This window comes from Mauremys reevesii, linkage group 5 (genome assembly GCF_016161935.1).
Source record: "Mauremys reevesii isolate NIE-2019 linkage group 5, ASM1616193v1, whole genome shotgun sequence".
Taxonomy (NCBI): Eukaryota; Metazoa; Chordata; order Testudines; family Geoemydidae; genus Mauremys; species Mauremys reevesii.
The window spans coordinates 74,063-91,736 of record NC_052627.1 but is presented as its reverse complement, the minus strand read 5'-3'; the positions used below and the strand labels follow the sequence as shown (position 1 = coordinate 91,736).

Sequence of the window (17,674 nt, the reverse complement as noted above, 5' to 3'; positions counted from 1 at the left end):
TTTCTGCTCCTGGGTTGGAGCTGATGAGACCTGCCAGTTCTGGCTGCCAGGGAGAGTCAGCAAAATAACTCCCACTCCTAGTCCCGCTGTTCTAACCCTGGGCACATTCCTCCCAGCAGCCAGGAATAGAACCCAGGAGTCCTGTCTGCTAGTCCCCCTGCTTTGACTACGGGACACACTCTTCTCAACAGCCAGGAATAGAACCCAGGAGCCCTGGCTTCCACGCACACCCTGCTTTAACTACGGGTCAACGCTCCTTCCAAAAGCTGGGAGTAGAACCCTGGTAGTCCGACTCCTCCTTCCCTAGCTGTAACCACTAGACTTCATTCCCCTCCCAAGGCTGGGAATAGACCCCAGACATCCTGACTTCCCACTCCCTTGCTTTCATTTCGAGTCCACACTGCCCCCTGTGTGCTGCTGCTGGGAGTGGGATGGGGTGTGGTTTCATGTCTCTCTTTGAGTCCCCTTGTCCGATATGCAATCACTGGGAAGGTGGGACCTCTGCCCCATGAGTTCCAGGGGGACTGTTAAATATCCGTGTGCTTGTCTTTTCCAGTGGACTTACATGTTCCACTTGATCTGTAGTTCCGGGACCCAGGGCTACGAACTCTTCTTCAAGACACGAGAGCTGAAGAAGAAGTGGATGGAACAGTTTGAAATGTCCATGTAAGTTCCCCCCTCCCCCAACCCTCACTCCCATCCCTGCCCACTGATTCTCTGCAGATTCGGTGTCAAAAATCTGTCCCAGCCCTTCTCTGAAACTTCTCTGCCACGTCCTGCCCCCGCTCTCCTTGGTGGGTTATTGCTTGCTAGATTATTAGTGGTAAAGTGGCAGTGCCCCCAGGTTCTGATGAGGATCAGGGCCCTATTGTGTCAGGTGCTGCACAGACACACAGTGAGAGACGGTCCCTGCCCCAGTTGAGATCAGGGCCCATTGTGCCGGGCACTGCACAGACACACAGTGAGAGACGGTCCCTGCCCCAGTTGAGATCAGGGCCCATTGTGCCGGGCACTGCACAGACACACAGCGAGAGACGGTCCCTGCCCCAGCTGAGATCAGGGCTCCATTGTGCCGGCACTGCACAGACACACAGCGAGAGACGGTCCCTGCCCCAGCTGAGATCAGGGCCCATTGTGCCGGCACTGCACAGACACACAGCGAGAGACGGTCCCTGCCCCAGTTGAGATCAGGGCCCATTGTGCCGGGCGCTGCACAGACACACAGCGAGAGACGGTCCCTGCCCCAGCTGAGATCAGGGCTCCATTGTGCCGGGCGCTGCACAGACACAGCGAGAGACGGTCCCTGCCCCAGTTGAGATCAGGGCCCATTGTGCCGGCACTGCACAGACACACAGCGAGAGACGGTCCCTGCCCCAGCTGAGATCGGGGCCCATTGTGCCGGCACTGCACAGACACACAGCGAGAGACGGTCCCTGCCCCAGTTGAGATCAGGGCCCATTGTGCCGGGCGCTGCACAGACACACAGCGAGAGACGGTCCCTGCCCCAGTTGAGATCAGGGCCCATTGTGCCGGCACTGCACAGACACACAGCGAGAGACGGTCCCTGCCCCAGCTGAGATCAGAGTCCATTGTGCCGGGCGCTGCACAGACACACAGCGAGAGACGGTCCCTGCCCCAGTTGAGATCAGGGCCCATTGTGCCGGGCGCTGCACAGACACACGGCGAGAGCGGTCCCTGCCCCAGTTGAGATCAGGGCCCATTGTGCCGGCACTGCACAGACACACAGCGAGAGACGGTCCCTGCCCCAGCTGAGATCAGGGCTCCATTTTGCCGGGCGCTGCACAGACACACAGCGAGAGACGGTCCCTGCCCCAGTTGAGGTCAGGGCCCATTGTGCCGGGCGCTGCACAGACACACAGCGAGAGACGGTCCCTGCCCCAGTTGAGATCAGGGCTCCATTGTGCCGGGCGCTGCACAGACACACAGCGAGAGACGGTCCCTGCCCCAGCTGAGATCAGGGTCCATTGTGCCGGCACTGCACAGACACACAGCGAGAGACGGTCCCTGCCCCAGCTGAGATCAGGGCTCCATTGTGCCGGGCGCTGCACAGACACACAGCGAGAGACGGTCCCTGCCCCAGCTGAGATCAGGGTCCATTGTGCCGGCACTGCACAGACACACAGCGAGAGACGGTCCCTGCCCCAGCTGAGATCAGGGCTCCATTGTGCCGGCACTGCACAGACACACAGCGAGAGACGGTCCCTGCCCCAGCTGAGATCAGGGCCCATTGTGCCGGCACTGCACAGACACACAGCGAGAGACGGTCCCTGCCCCAGTTGAGATCAGGGCCCATTGTGCCGGGCGCTGCACAGACACACAGCGAGACGGTCCCTGCCCCAGTTGAGATCAGGGCCCATTGTGCCGGCACTGCACAGACACACAGCGAGAGACGGTCCCTGCCCCAGCTGAGATCAGGGCTCCATTGTGCCGGGCGCTGCACAGACACACAGCGAGAGACGGTCCCTGCCCCAGTTGAGATCAGGGTCCATTGTGCCGGCACTGCACAGACACACAGCGAGAGACGGTCCCTGCCCCAGTTGAGATCAGGGCTCCATTGTGCCGGGCGCTGCACAGACACACAGCGAGAGACGGTCCCTGCCCCAGCTGAGATCAGGGTCCATTGTGCCGGCACTGCACAGACACACAGTGAGAGACGGTCCCTGCCCCAGCTGAGATCAGGGCTCCATTGTGCCGGCACTGCACAGACACACAGCGAGAGACGGTCCCTGCCCCAGCTGAGATCAGGGCCCATTGTGCCGGCACTGCACAGACACACAGCGAGAGACGGTCCCTGCCCCAGTTGAGATCAGGGCCCATTGTGCCGGGCGCTGCACAGACACACAGTGAGAGACGGTCCCTGCCCCAGCTGAGATCAGGGCTCCATTGTGCCGGCACTGCACAGACACACAGCGAGAGACGGTCCCTGCCCCAGTTGAGATCAGGGTCCATTGTGCCGGCACTGCACAGACACACAGCGAGAGACGGTCCCTGCCCCAGCTGAGATCAGGGCTCCATTGTGCCGGCACTGCACAGACACACAGCGAGAGACGGTCCCTGCCCCAGCTGAGATCAGGGCCCATTGTGCCGGGCACTGCACAGACACACAGTGAGAGACGGTCCCTGCCCCAGCTGAGATCAGGGCTCCATTGTGCCGGCACTGCACAGACACACAGCGAGAGACGGTCCCTGCCCCAGTTGAGATCAGGGCCCATTGTGCCGGCACTGCACAGACACACAGCGAGAGACGGTCCCTGCCCCAGCTGAGATCAGGGCCCATTGTGCCGGCACTGCACAGACACACAGCGAGAGACGGTCCCTGCCCCAGTTGAGATCCAAAGAGTCCAAAGAGAAAACGGCCTTTGCTACCCCCTCAGGCCTTTATCAATTTAATCGAATGCCGTTCGGCCTCCATGAGGCCCCTGCGACCTTCCAGCGCTTGATGGACCACCTCTTGCCGCCCCACCAGGAGTATGCGGCCGCCTACTTGGATGACGTGGTAATCTACAGCCGCCACTGGGAAGATCACCTCAACCGGGTCGCCACGGTCCTACGAACCTTGCGAGAGGCAGGGTTGACCGCCAACCCTAAGAAATGTAGGATCGCATGGCAGGAGACCACCTATCTTGGCTACACGGTGGGAGGAGGACGAATCAGACCCCTGGTAGGCAAGGTACAGGCCCTTGCGGACTGTCCCACACCCACGACGAAACGCCAAGTGCAGCAGTTCCTGGGGCTCTCCGGGTATTATCGGCGGTTTATTCCGCAATTCGCATCAATTGCCGCACCCCTAACTGAGCTCCTCACGAAAAATAGCCCCCGACAGGTGCGCTGGACGGCCGAGTGCGAGGTGGCCTTCCAGACCCTGAAGGACCGCCTTTGCCAGGAACCAGTCCTGTACAGCCCGGACTTCGACAAGCCGTTTATTCTACAGACAGACGCGTCTAAGACCGGCGTAGGGGCGGTCCTGTCGCAAGAAGCGTGGGGGGGGGGGACCATCCAGTAATGTACCTCAGCCGGAAACTATTCCCCCGCGAGCGAAACTATTCCGTGATCAAGAAAGAAGCCCTAGCGGTGAAGTGGGCCTGTGATGCCCTCCGATTCTTCCTCCTAGGTGCCCCCTTCACCCTCGTCACGGACCATGCACCCCTCCAATGGTTAATGAGGATGAAGGATAACAACCCCCGGATCATGCGGTGGTACCTAGCCCTACAGCCCTATGCCTTTACCATCCGGCATCGGGCGGGCAAGGACCACGCAAATGCTGACTTCCTGTCCCGCCTTGAGGAGATGGAAGGACCTGGCCCCAAGGTATGGGAGCCAGGCTTGAGGGGGGGGGAATGTAGCGGGCCGGTGTGGCTCCCCTCCTCCCCGGAGAGGGTTGAGCCCCGGACACAGGAAGGGGCGGGGCTACGGAGTAGTGAGCCCGCCCCTCAGCGGGTCAGGCGGCGACCCGGAAGAATAAAAGCCAGCCCAGCCAGCTCAGTCAGGCCCCAACCACCCCAGGGAGCAGAGCTCCTGACGGGGAAGTCGCTGGAGCCTCGGCCCCTTGCCTGGACTGGCCGGAGATACCCCAGACCCGCTACTGGGAAGACCCGCCGGAGCTTCCCCGTGCTACCTATGATGAGGAGCCGCTAGGAAACTCCCCATCGCCGTGCTGCTATCCGGAGGAACCCCCGGATCCGAGTTGGCCAGCTTTCCCCGAGGACCTACCCGATCTACCCCCCAGCCCGGGGGCTGAGCAACCAATGCAGTGGGACTTCCCGGAACCCGACGCCGTGGGTCAGGTAGGACCAGAGGGGGATAGTGGAAGTGGCCCGGGGGCAGCCGACCTCAGTCAGGCTGCTGACCAGACCGAGCCTAGGTCAGTGTGTTGCGGTCAGGATCCCCACTGACCGTCAGCGGTGACGACCGCTGCCTAGGGCCCCGAACCGGGACACAGTGGAGTGGGTGGGCCTGTGTCCCCCCTGCCACCCCACTCACGGGTGGCAGTTGTTCCCCTCACGCTACTGGCTCGGCCTGCCACAAGAGGCCTGAGCCCCTGTACCGTTTGTTACTGGCTCGGCCTGCCACAAGAGGCCGGAGCCCCTGTACCGTTTGCTACTGGCTCAGCCTGCCACAAGAGGCCTGAGCCCCTGTACCGTTTGTTACTGGCTCGGCCTGCCACAAGAGGCCGGAGCCCCTGTGCCGTTTGCTACTGGCTCGGCCTGCCGCAAGAGGCCGGAGCCCCTGTGCCGTTTGCTACTGGCTCGGCCTGCCGCAAGAGGCCGGAGCCCCTGTGCCGTTTGCTACTGGCTCGGCCTGCCGCAAGAGGCCGGAGCCCCTGGACCGTTTGCTACTGGCTCGGCCTGCCGCAAGAGGCCGGAGCCCCTGGACCGTTTGCTACTGGCTCGGCCTGCCGCAAGAGGCCGGAGCCCCTGGACCGTTTGCTACTGGCTCGGCCTGCCGCAAGAGGCCGGAGCCCCTGGACCGTTTGGTACTGGCTCGGCCTGCCGCAAGAGGCCGGAGCCCGTGGACCGTTGCTACTGGCTCGGCCTGCCGCAGAGGCGGAGCCCTGGACCGCTTGCTACTGGCTCGGCCTGCCGCAAGAGGCCGGAGCCCTGGACCGTTGCTACTGGCTCGGCCTGCCGCAAGAGGCCGAGCCCTGGACCGCTTGCTACTGGCTCGGCCTGCCGCAGAGGCCGGAGCCCTGGACCGTTTGCTACTGGCTCGGCCTGCCGCAAGAGGCCGGAGCCCCTGGACCGTTTGCTACTGGCTCGGCCTGCCGCAAGAGGCCGGAGCCCCTGGACCGTTTGCTACTGGCTCGGCCTGCCGCAAGAGGCCGGAGCCCCTGGACCGTTTGCTACTGGCTCGGCCTGCCGCAAGAGGCCGGAGCCCCTGGACCGTTTGCTACTGGCTCGGCCTGCCGCAAGAGGCCGGAGCCCCTGGACCGTTTGCTACTGGCTCGGCCTGCCGCAAGAGGCCGGAGCCCCTGTACTGTTTGTTTACCGCTCAGCTTGCTGCAAAAGGCCTGAGACCTATCTAAACTGTTTGTCGCCCAGCCTCTGCACCAGAGGGCCTGGGCCTTTCCTAGCCTTAAAGGGACAGGACAGAACCCCTGTGAGACCAGCGGGCCGGTGTGGCTCCCCTCCTCCCCTCAGAGGGTTGAGCCCCGGACCCGCCTGTTACAGGGGGGTAGGCTGGGGTTCAAGACTCCTGGGTTCTGTTCCTGGCTGTACCATTGGCCTGCTGTGTGACCATGGGCAAGTCCTTTCCCCTCTCTGTGCCTCAGTTTCCCTGTATAAAATAGGCAGAACAATGACCACCATTGGGGGAAAAAACAAAACCTGCAGGTGTTCGGCTTGGTTTAATCCCCTCAGTACCAGCTGGGTCTGACCGGCTCTTCCATCGAAGCCCGGCGTCAACTTCCGACTAGAAAGTCTGCTCTTCGGGGCAGGAGCCGTCTTTATGTTCTCTTTGTTTGTACAGGATGTATGTCCTGGGCCATAACTGGAGCACCTAGGTGCTACCGTAATATATCTAATAAATAACGTACAGCACCCAGCACTATATGGGCTCCTGGCTCTGCCCCATGATGCTTCGCTCTGGGGAGCTGGGGAACCCTGGCACCCTCTGCTGGAGGAGCCAGAAATGCCTTTGAGTCGGTCAAATGCATCCCGGTTTATTTCCTCTCTCCAGGAGCTGGTGAAACATATGGTGGAGCCGTCAGAAAAGGAGAACTTGCGGCTGGCGCTGGTTGCCATGCGGGTGAGGCCGGCTCTGCGTCTCCTGGGTGCTGTCAACTTTCAGGACAGTCATGAGGGTTTCTCAATGTTTTGGTTGGGGGGCCTCCGGGCATAGGGGTAGTTTGACTTCTATTGTGGGGGAACAAGGGCTGGCAGGGCTCGGGCCAGCTCTGCACAGCGGGGTCCAGGGAGGGAGTCCCCCTCCCGACTCATCTCATCAGGTCACCCACCTGTCTGGGGCTGGAGCCGGTGGCTGCTTCTAGAGGGCTCTGCCTGGGCAGCTCTGACGGGCTGCGTGAGCAGTCAAAGGAGGCTGGGAGCTGAGGAGCAGACGCAACCCCAAGCGCCAGAGGCGGATGGGAGAATGCCACAGCTGCCCACTCCATGGCACCACCAGCCAGAGGAGCAGCTGCCCCGCGCTGCCTTCCTGCCTAGCATCTGGCCAGAGGGTGGGGGCTGAGGGAGAGGAGGAGGTGGGGTGGGTGAAGCTGCCCCCAGGACTACCCCACTCTGGGTAAGGTACTGCAGTTTGGGAGGCAACACCCTTGTGTTCCCTCGGGGGGTGCTGGGGCTTGGGGCACTGGGTTTCAGTGGCGGGGCTCTGCGGCCACCCTGAAAGGGCTTGTGGACCCCCAGGGGGCTGCGGACCCCCGGTTGAGAACCACTGGACTAGCGAATGGCTAGTGAAAACAGGGCTGATTTGTTGGTTGGAGGGTATTTACTTTGTGTATGCGACGGGTGATGTTCACAGGTTGTGAATCCGCTGTCAGTACCTCCTTGTCTGAGCACCTCGTAATTATCCCTAAGTGTGAATATTTAAACCAATAAAAATAGGGGAAAAAATGCTTAAAAGCCAGAAGTTCGTGCACCGGTGAAAATTTAAAGCTACAAACATTAAATACACTTTGATAGTCTCAGTTAAAATTCAAAATTCATCAGCTGAGATCAGGGTCCATTGTGCCGGCACTGCACAGACACAGCGAGAGATGGTCCCTGCCCCAGCTGAGATCAGGGCCCATTGTGCCGGCACTGCACAGACACACAGCGAGAGACGGTCCCTGCCCCAGTTGAGATCAGGGCCCATTGTGCCGGCACTGCACAGACACACAGCGAGAGACGGTCCCTACCCCAGTTGAGATCAGGGCCCATTGTGCCGGGCGCTGCACAGACACACAGTGAGAGACGGTCCCTGCCCCAGCTGAGATCAGGGCTCCATTGTGCCGGGCACTGCACAGACACACAGCGAGAGACGGTCCCTGCCCCAGCTGAGATCAGGGCCCATTGTGCCGGGCGCTGCACAGACACACAGCGAGAGACGGTCCCTGCTCCAGCTGAGATCAGGGCCCATTGTGCCGGCACTGCACAGACACACAGCGAGAGACGGACCCTGCCCCAGTTGAGATCAGGGCACCATTGTGCCGGGTGCTGCACAGACACACAGCGAGAGACGGTCCCTGCCCCAGCTGAGATCAGGGCCCATTGTGCCGGGCGCTGCACAGACACACAGCGAGAGACGGTCCCTGCCCCAGCTGAGATCAGGGCCCATTGTGCCGGGCGCTGCACAGACACACAGCGAGAGATGGTGCCTGCCCCAGCTGAGATCAGGGCCCATTGTGCCGGGCGCTGCACAGACACACAGCGAGAGACGGTCCCTGCCCCAGCTGAGATCAGGGCCCATTGTGCCGGGCGCTGCACAGACACACAGCGATAGACGGTCCCTGCCCCAATTGAGATCAGGGTCCCATTGTGCCGGGCACTGCACAGACACACAGCGAGAGACGGTCCCTGCCCCAGTTGAGATCAGGCCCTGCTGTGCCAGGCGCTGCACAGACACATAGGGTAAATCTACATTCTGAGCTGCAGCTGTAATGTCCAGCCCGGGCAGACGTACCTGTTCTAGGTCTGTTCAAGCCATGCACTAAAAATGGGAGTGTAGCTGTGGGGGTGTGAATGGCAGGAGGGACTTTCACTAGCTGCCCTGAGTACGATCCCGTCCTTGCCTATAGGCACATCCTCAGGGTGGCCAGCTCCTCCTGCTCCTCCCTCCACCTCGGCTACACTGCTATTTTTAATGCGCCGGCTCCATCAGAACTAGGGGACAAAGTGCTCCTGAGTACCACCATAATATTCAGTGCTTAGCACAAAGGGGAGCTGGCCAGTGACTGGGACGCCTAGGTGCTACCGTAATATACCTAATAAATAATAATAATATGCGTAACTTGGTCTCTCTCTCTCCCCTGATCCCTGTAGCTCCAATATCTACCCCGAAAACGCCACGTCCAATGGCCACGACTTCCACATGCACTCCTTCGAGGAGACTGCGTCCTGCAAATCCTGCCAGATGCTGCTCAGGTAGGAGCTGCCCGGATCCTAGTGAAACCCGCCTGGGACATGTGCATCCCCCACACCAGCTGCTGGTCTGCACTACTGCTCCCGGCTAAGGCGTCTCCTGAGTTTGGCCGATCCCGTATTTGGGGTTAATTTGTGGGGCAGGGCTGAGCTAGGGTTGGGGCATGGAGAAGTAGGGGTTAAGAGAGTAGGGCAGAAGGGTGCGGGGGGATGACTTCAAGCCCCGATTTACCACGGCGACTCTAACACACAGATGTTCTCTCTTTTGGCCGTGTGAATAGGGGCACGTTCTACCAGGGCTATCGCTGCAGCCGATGCAAAGCCCCGGCTCACAAGGAGTGTCTGGGCCGGGTATCCCCCTGCGGGAAGTTGAGCTCAGGTACGTGTCTGCGTCCAGCAGAGGTCAGCAGTGTTGGCGGGATGTACAACTCCGTTCCTGCCACCTGAGCCTGCCTGCAGCCAGCCCTCCTTAGAGCAACCCGGAAACTAATCAGCTGATTCCCAGGGCACCTTATCTGAAGGACTGGGGACAAGGGATTGTGGGATGCATCTAGGCCATGAAGTGCAATGCATTCTGGGATGCATCTGGTTCAAGTATTGCAAGGAATTGTGGGATGCAGCATGGACAAAGTGGTGCAAGGGATGCACAAAATGGTGCAAGGGATTGTGGGATGCATTTAAGCCATGAGGTGCAAGGGATTCTGGCATGCAGCTGGACAAAGTCGTGTAAGGGATGCACAAAATGATGCAAGGGATTGTGGGATGCATTTAAGCCATGAGGTGCAAGGGATTCTGGCATGCAGCTGGACAAAGTCGTGTAAGGGATGCACAAAATGGTGCAAGGGATTGTGGGATGCATTTAAGCCATGAGGTGCAAGGGATTCTGGGATGCATTTGGGCCAAGTATTGCAAGGGCTTGTGGGATGCAGCATGGACAAAGTGGTGCAAGGGACTCTGGGATGCAGCTGGGGCATGGCAGCACAAAGGATTCTGGGATACATCTGAGGAGGGGGCAATTGCAAGTGGCGGAATACAAGAGCAGAGGAAGGAAAGGGTTGGCCTACAAGCACTAGTTAACCCCTTTGCTGCTGCTGCTCTGTATCACCATCTCCGCTGCAGTCGCATGCTGCTGAGGTACCAGTGGGGTGACAAAGGGGCACCATGTGGGACAGGAGGTGAGTTTTCTAACCCAGCCTCCCTAGCACATACTGGTCACCCACAAACAGAAATACAATTCTGCTTTAATTTAGTCTGAGAACTCTTAGGGTTCGATTACAGAACTACCGAGTAATCGTTTTCCCTCTTTTCTGTTTAATCCAGATTATGGGTCTACGCTGAAAAAGGTAAACAAACCCTGAACAACCTTAAATCTCTTAGGGAGAAAACGTTCTCATCTGGGGGGTGGAGACTTTTATTGTGCTGAGCTCCGTGGGGACAAAAACACATAGTGAGAGGCTGGGTCTGTCTTTTTGCTCTGTGTCTGTACAGGTCCTAGCCCTGGGCTTGGGAGGGTGGGGTCCTACACGTACCATAATACACCTAATAAATAAGAATAATAATAATAAAGTAGGAATGTTTGGAAACTGAGGCATGGAGAGGGATGGGGATTTGGCCAGGATCACACAAGTCAGAGTTGGAAATAGAAGGCAGGTCTCTTGATTCCCAGTCCAGTGCTCTAGCCATTGGGCAATACTGCCCCTTGACGCACCAGAGACTTTTAAACAAGGTTCCCTTCACCTCAGCTCATTCGCTGCCTGGCTCTCTCTCCTTATACTGTTTATCAGACAGACATTGCACCTAATATCTCGCTCACTAGCGCCTTATTTTACACCAGTGATGCTTCAGTATAAGTGAGTGAAAAGCCAGGCCTTGTGGCTGATGGGAGAGAGCACATGGGAGATATAATCCAGCCAGGGAGCCAGGCCCATAGAAGAAAATGGGGGCACGAGGCCACTGAACTACAACTCCCATGAGGCACTTGGGCAGTACATTGACATTTTCAGGCGTGGGTGGAGGGGTTGAAGAAAAATAGACATTTTTCTGCAGAAAGCTGACACTTTTCATGAAAAATGGTGTTTCTCAGAAAAAGACCCAAATGGAAATTTTGGGGGATCCGCCCTAGTCACAGCCTAAATGGCAGCATCAGGAGATCACAGATCCCTGTCCCATGGTTAATTAGCAAGAAGTAATATGGGACAGGGGAGATCTTTACATGCTGATGGTCTAAAGATTGGATGCAAAGGAATTTGGTCCCAGTTTATGTTGTGCTGCTAAAGCCATCACCAGGAAGGGGATCAAACCTGGGATCTCTGGGTCTAAAACCTGATCTAGTAGCAGGCGCATCAGCCTCTGTCTATGGCTCAACTGCCATTAGAAGGGGATTAATTACCACATGGGAGGTTGTTATATTTGCCTTGCTGAGCCCTCCCCTAGTACCACACTCAAGCCCCACCCTCTTACTCCAGTTCTGCTCATAGTACTGCACCCCCCGCTGATGTATAGCAGGGTCTGTGCCTGCTGAACTGCAGACAGATCCCACACAGCCTCTTTATCTGAGCCAGGCTCCTTGTCTTCCCTCTGCAGAATAAATCCAACCGACACACGCAGGAGAGAAAGAAGAACGACCTTGGTAAGTCCTGTGGCAGGCATCCACTCTCATGCTTCAGGGCAGGCAGGGGAGTCAGGAAGGAATTTCCTTTCTTGTAATCAGCAATCCTGATTAGGCCAAGTGTGATGGAGACCCCTATTGATGACTCCAGGCACTGCATCCTGGAGAGAGCCGAGGGTCTTTTCTGGGTCTAATGCCTCTGTAAAGGATCCCCCTTTAAGTTCTGCTGTACTACGAGGAACTGGAATGCTATAATTCCATCCCTCTGAAGTGTGGTGCATCATGGGTCATGCAGTCCGGCTGGAGAGCCTGCCCCATAGAGGAGGACATCTGGTAACTGAGCTACCATTCCCACAGGCTGGACACTGGACTAGAGGGACCCCTGATCTGTGCTGGGATGCTGAGCTCCAGCTTAAATTCAGGGCACCTGCAGGAAAGCCCCACTGGCTCATGGGAGCTCTGGGTTGATGAGAGTTCAGGAGACAATAAGCCTTTAACATACACCATCCTGCATGCAGAATCCCTGTCCTGAAGGGGCAAATGGGGCCTGCCCTGGGGCTATCTCTCTATCCCCCTTGTAGAACACAAGGAGGATTTTCTGTCCCCCTTGCACCAGGAAGATGTGACCGTCCACATGTGTCCACGTAGCGGGTGGGAGGAGCACTGGGCGCCGATGCTGCAGGGTGGCAGGCGTTGGCTGCAGGGAGATACATTGGGTTGCCCTGTGACCGGTTCCTTGCCAATGCCCTTGTTTCCTTAGGGCTGCCCAAAATGGAGGTCTGCCAGGAGTATTACGGGCTGCCACCGCCACCTGTGGCATTTGGCCCGTCGCTGCGACTCAGCATGGGGGAGATTGTGGAGCTGACCAAAGCCAAGGTGGAGCAGCTCTGGTGGGAGGTAGGTATCTCTGCAGCCATCCACCCATCACTCCGTGTGCCCTGATGGAGACACACTGACTAGAACAGCAGTTCCTGAACGTTCAGTCCCACTGATTCCCACCACCCCATAACTACATCACTAGACCTGCTGCTGGAAGGTGAACCAAATACAGCATCTTCCATGCGGCCTGACTTCGTATGCACAAGGTCATGCTGCACAGAGGACACAATTTTGTGGAGCAGGTTCCAGACATATTTAGATTTGGTTTGGCTACTCACTTGGATTCGCACCCCAATCCGCTGATGGTGCAACCCCACTTGGGGTCGCGACCCATAGTTTGGGAACTGCTGGACTACAGGAATTGCACGTAAATTTGGTCAGCGGGGACTTGAAGCCGGGACTTCTGGTTCCAAAACCACAGGGCTCCGCCCCATGAGGACATCCCATTTTGATGCCTGGTCCATCCAGAGGGTAACAGTCTGACTACTGTTACGTTCATGGCATGCAAACCAAGAAACTAGATAAACCCAGAATATTCTTGCCGGAAGGTTGCAGTGTAACACAACTTTATTGCTCTGAATCCAGAATGATGACACACAAGAACCCCAAAACAGAGAAAGACAAAACAGGCTTCTCCCTGAGAAATAACTCACCCCACCTCAGGGCCATCCAGAGGATTCAGGGGGCCTGGGGCAAAGCGGAGGAGCAGACATAAAAAAAGGTGCCACCCGCTGCGAGCTTGTACTCACCGGGCGGTGCTCCGAGTCTCGGCGGCGGCGGGTCCTTCACTCGCCCGGCCTTCGGCAGCACTGAAGGACCCGCCACGAAGTGCTGACGAAGACCCGGAGGAGTGAAGGGCTCGCCGCTGAAGTGCCGCTGAAGACTCGGACAGCTGCCAGGTGAGTAAAATGAAAAAGGCGCCTCTAGCCAGGGAAGGGATTCTCAGCCAGGGCTCGCGGAGCCCCTGCGGGTCCCGGGGCAAATTGCCCCACTTGCCCCCCGCACTCTGGGTGGCCCTGCCCCACCTTACTCTAGGCTGGCTGGCTGCAATCTAACTATTGCTAGGCCCACATCTCAGAGCTTCCTACAGAGCTCCCTGCCCACAAGCAGGACCAGGAACACCGCCCCTACCCGCCGAGCATTTAAAGGGATAGCGTACAGTTGCAATACAGTTTTCAAGATGCTGCAAGTTAGTGCAGCTGGCTAATGGAGCTCACTTTAGCTCAAGGGAGGGGTCTGTCTGTCAGTGCGGACATTCCAGCAGTCAAGCCCTGCTGATGACCGTAGCTGGGATCATTACAGAGCTCATGGTAAGAAATGATGGTGGGGAAGGGTGTCTTTAAAATCAGCGGTCAAAGAGGAGAGCAGCATACATCAGTTAGTGCTTTAGCCTCTTGTTGTTCAGGAGGCCGGGCAGCATCAGGCACCCAATGATGAAACAGAACTGATCCAGGCCGCTTCTGAAAGTGGCTCAATTGTTGAGCCGGGTACTCAACTCTCCTGATGAGGCCAAGAGGGAGGTCGACTCCTCCTAGTGGTGATGCCAGGCTGTGAAGACCAGAGAGAACCATAGGGTCTTCCCGTCCAGCAGCCCTGGTGTCCAACCTGCCTTCAGTGTCTCTGTGTTTATACCTCGGGCTTTAGCAACAATAAGTAGCCCCCTTTGGCAGGGTCACCCAAGCCTTGTCTTCTCCCAGTTAATTCCCAGAGCCCTGATCTCAGTCGGGGTCTGTGCAGCACCTGGCGTGATGGGGCTCTGATCTCAGTCAGGGTCTGTGCAGTGGCCGGCACAATGGGGGCTCTGATCTCGGTGCTGGCTCTGATCAGAGATGCTGAGTGCTAGGCAGGGTTTGATCCAAAACCCACTGGAGCCCATGGAGAAGACTCCCATTGATTTCAGTGGGGGTTGGCTCAGGCCTTCAGGCTAGCACTGGTTGGAAAAAGGGGGATTTTTCCTTTGCAAAATGTTCAATTTTGGGGCAAAAAAAAATAAATATTCTGGTTGGGGAATGTAGCCCTGGTGCCTTGTGGGAGTTGTAGTTTGGTTGCCTCATGCTCCCATTTCTCGTCCAAACGCCAGGCTTCCTGGTCAGACTACATCTGCCATGATGCACCACAGTCTGCCCTCATGGTGAGGGGAGATGGTTGTGTCATGGGAGGCCCTGATCATGGTGCATCCTGGGAGAAGTAGTTTGGCTAGGGAGTCTGATGCAAAGCAAATGGGGTCACGAGAAAACCAAACTACAATTCCCAAGACACACCATGTCGGGATAGCCAACTTGAAATATTTCTGCTCTTGGCTTAAACATCCAGCCTACGATAGTCCCTCTGCAAACCAGGCCAAGAGTAGCCGCCTTGGCCTCTTCCCTGATAGCTCTTTACGATAGATCTGACGTGCATTGGCTTCCGCTTTGCAGGGCAGAAACACATCCACGAACGAGATCGGCTGGTTCCCATGCCAAAAAGTCAAACCGTATGTGTGTGTGTGAGTAGCGACTCCTTTCACATTTGCTCAATTAGCTGTTAAACGCTGGATGTTTTTGTAGGGTCTCTAAATTCCTTAGGCAAGTTTCGGTGGGTTGTATCTGCTCTGGGGACAAAGGGCAGATGTCAGTCTGCAATCCAGGACGCTTAGCAGCAGAAGCAAGGGTGGGTTTTGTGGGTAAGGTGCTGGAGTGGGGCTCAGAAGATGTGAGTGAAATTCTTGGCTCTGCCACAGATTGCCTCTGTGGGCCCTTGGGCAAGTCACTTCATCTCCTTGTACCTCAGCTCCTCATTTTTAAATTGGGTATAATAATTATTTCTTTGTGTACATGCTGTCTGGGGCAGGAACTGTCTTTCACTACGTGTCTGGGCAGCACCCGAGGCCCTGGGATCTTAATCTTGAGGAAGGTCTATGCAGTGCTAGGACAGTGAAGCCCTGGTCTGTGTAGCACCTGGCACAGTGGGGCCCCATTCTATGTACCATAATATAAATATTTTTAAAAAATAAATAAATTATTTGTGATGTGACCCTGGGAGAAAAATGAAACTCCAGAATAACAGAGCACTGACATCAAATCTCCTGGGCCAGACTTAACTCTTTCTTCTCTGTTTTATTTACTGCAAGAAAATAAAACTTTTCTTTCCCTCCACAGAATCCTCCCCCAGATTTTTCTGCTTATCTTTGGTAAGTAAAATGATAGAACTGAAACATTTCTGCATCCACATAATGTATTGCTGTTTAATCTGGAGTCCAGCCTTGTGAATCTATGCTCTGTGAAATCACAGACTGTCTTAAACCAGCTTGAGTTCCAGCTTTGTCTCCATTGTTTACCAGACCACACGCTTGCTGGTATGGCATACAGCCCAAAGCGATATCTAGTGGCTGAATCATAGATTCAAGTAATAACTCCTGTGTGGATGTCCCTACTTGCAGGTACGCGGGACCTATGGAGAGAGCAGAGGCGGAGCAAATCCTCACGAACCGTTCAGACGGCACGTTCCTGGTGCAGCAGAGGGTCAAGGACGCGGCCGAGTTTGCCATCAGCATCAAGTAATCCTAACTTAATAACAGCTTCTACAGAGAACATCTTTGTGTGCGTGAATAGTCTGCCTCTCAGGGAGAACTCTTTTGGGCCCTTCCCTATAATGCAAATACCAGAGGGCACTTAGCAAAATTAAATGCCCACCTGGTTAAAGTAAATATGCAACAGGTAGTTAACCTGTGGGACTCCCACCTCATGATTTTATGAAGGTAATTTGCTTCGTAAGTTAAGAAGATAGGGTTAGATATTTAAGAATAGCACCTCCAAAAGCACCAGCTCGGGGAGCAGGAAAAAGTGCCTTCTGCTCCAGTGCATACGATGATCTTCCATCTGGATGTGCTTGTCGTTTGAGGTGAGATACAAGGCCAGAGCTGTGCCATTATGGAGAATCCTGTATTCCTAGCGCCAGAGCCCCAGCTGGCATAAATCAGTGTCATTCCATTGGAGCCCCATCTTAGTGCTTTCTGAAAGACCCTATGAGAGCGAGTACAGTGTGTGCCCATCTTCTGTAACAGTCTGCATTTACCCTCCATGCACAAAGCTCTGCCCCTCCCAGAGAGCAGACAGCTAGAAATTTAAAGGTGCAATACACTGGAAAATTACAGCTGTAGAGATCGTTAGGAAACCAATGGCCCCCTGAGAGCTGGTGTCTGTGCCCCAAGGTTTAACGTAGAAATCAAACACATCAAGATCCTGACGTCGGAGGGCCTGTACCGCATCACGGAGAAGAAGGCGTTCAAAGGACTCATAGTAAGGATTGAGCGGATTTTGCATCCGATGCTTCAACTCCATCTTCACTGGAAGGCTCTGGCCATTGGGGGAATGCTTAGTGCAACACCAGCCGCTTAGCCCTCAGGATGGTGTATTGAATAGAGCAGGAGGGGGCTGAGAGCCAGGACTCTTGGGTTCTGTTCCCAGCCATGGGAGGGGAGTGGGGGCTAGTGGGTTAGAAGAGGAGGCAGCTGGGAGTCAGGACTCCTGGGTTCTATTTCTGGCTGGAGGGGCCGGGAGAGTGGGGTCCAGCTGTTACTGTCTGTGCTCCTGCTCCAGGAGAGAAGGGATCTCCGCACGCTCAGGGCCTCTCTGTGCTTCCTCCCTAGGAGCTAGTGGAGTTTTACCAGCAGAACTCCCTGAAAGACTGCTTCAAAACCCTCGACACCACGCTGCAGTTCCCATTCAAGGCGCCTGAGCAGAGGGCCATCTCCAGACCTCCCGGTAGGGTGCTTGGGGGCCAGTGCTGGAGCCAGGGCGGGGAGACCTCGAGCGCCCCCTGAGCGCTGCAGGATCTCAGCCTCCAGGGTTCTTGGGATAGATCCTCATGACCGGGCACATGTGGGATGGAAATTTCCCCTAAAACATTTTTCTTGAGGGATGGTGGCTTTTCAACCCAAATTTTTGCCTCTCCCCCCCTTCTAATTTTTGTCCGATTTCCAAAGTTTTCAACAAAAATGGGAAAATTTTGACAAAACCAGGAAAAAAATGTCAAGAGGCAAAACCTGTCATTTCCCATGCGGCCATGGCCCCCAGCAGTGGTACCCTCTTTCCTGTGGGTCATGGCTGGGGCATAG

At 56.4% G+C, this 17,674-nt stretch overlaps 1 protein-coding gene across 1 annotated transcript in view; it reads left to right on the top strand.

Moving 5' to 3' along the window:
* LOC120407122 (proto-oncogene vav-like) overlaps positions 1-17,674 on the top strand; it is a 43,415-nt gene that overhangs the window by 16,401 nt on the left and 9,340 nt on the right. Inside the window, exons 6-16 of the mRNA XM_039542514.1 lie at positions 557-666; positions 8,994-9,095; positions 9,374-9,471; positions 10,413-10,435; positions 11,676-11,721; positions 12,461-12,597; positions 14,997-15,062; positions 15,717-15,748; positions 15,998-16,114; positions 16,769-16,856; positions 17,207-17,321. Coding sequence (XP_039398448.1) covers positions 557-666; positions 8,994-9,095; positions 9,374-9,471; positions 10,413-10,435; positions 11,676-11,721; positions 12,461-12,597; positions 14,997-15,062; positions 15,717-15,748; positions 15,998-16,114; positions 16,769-16,856; positions 17,207-17,321 — 934 coding nt within the window. The remainder of the gene's footprint in view (positions 1-556; positions 667-8,993; positions 9,096-9,373; positions 9,472-10,412; positions 10,436-11,675; positions 11,722-12,460; positions 12,598-14,996; positions 15,063-15,716; positions 15,749-15,997; positions 16,115-16,768; positions 16,857-17,206; positions 17,322-17,674) is intronic.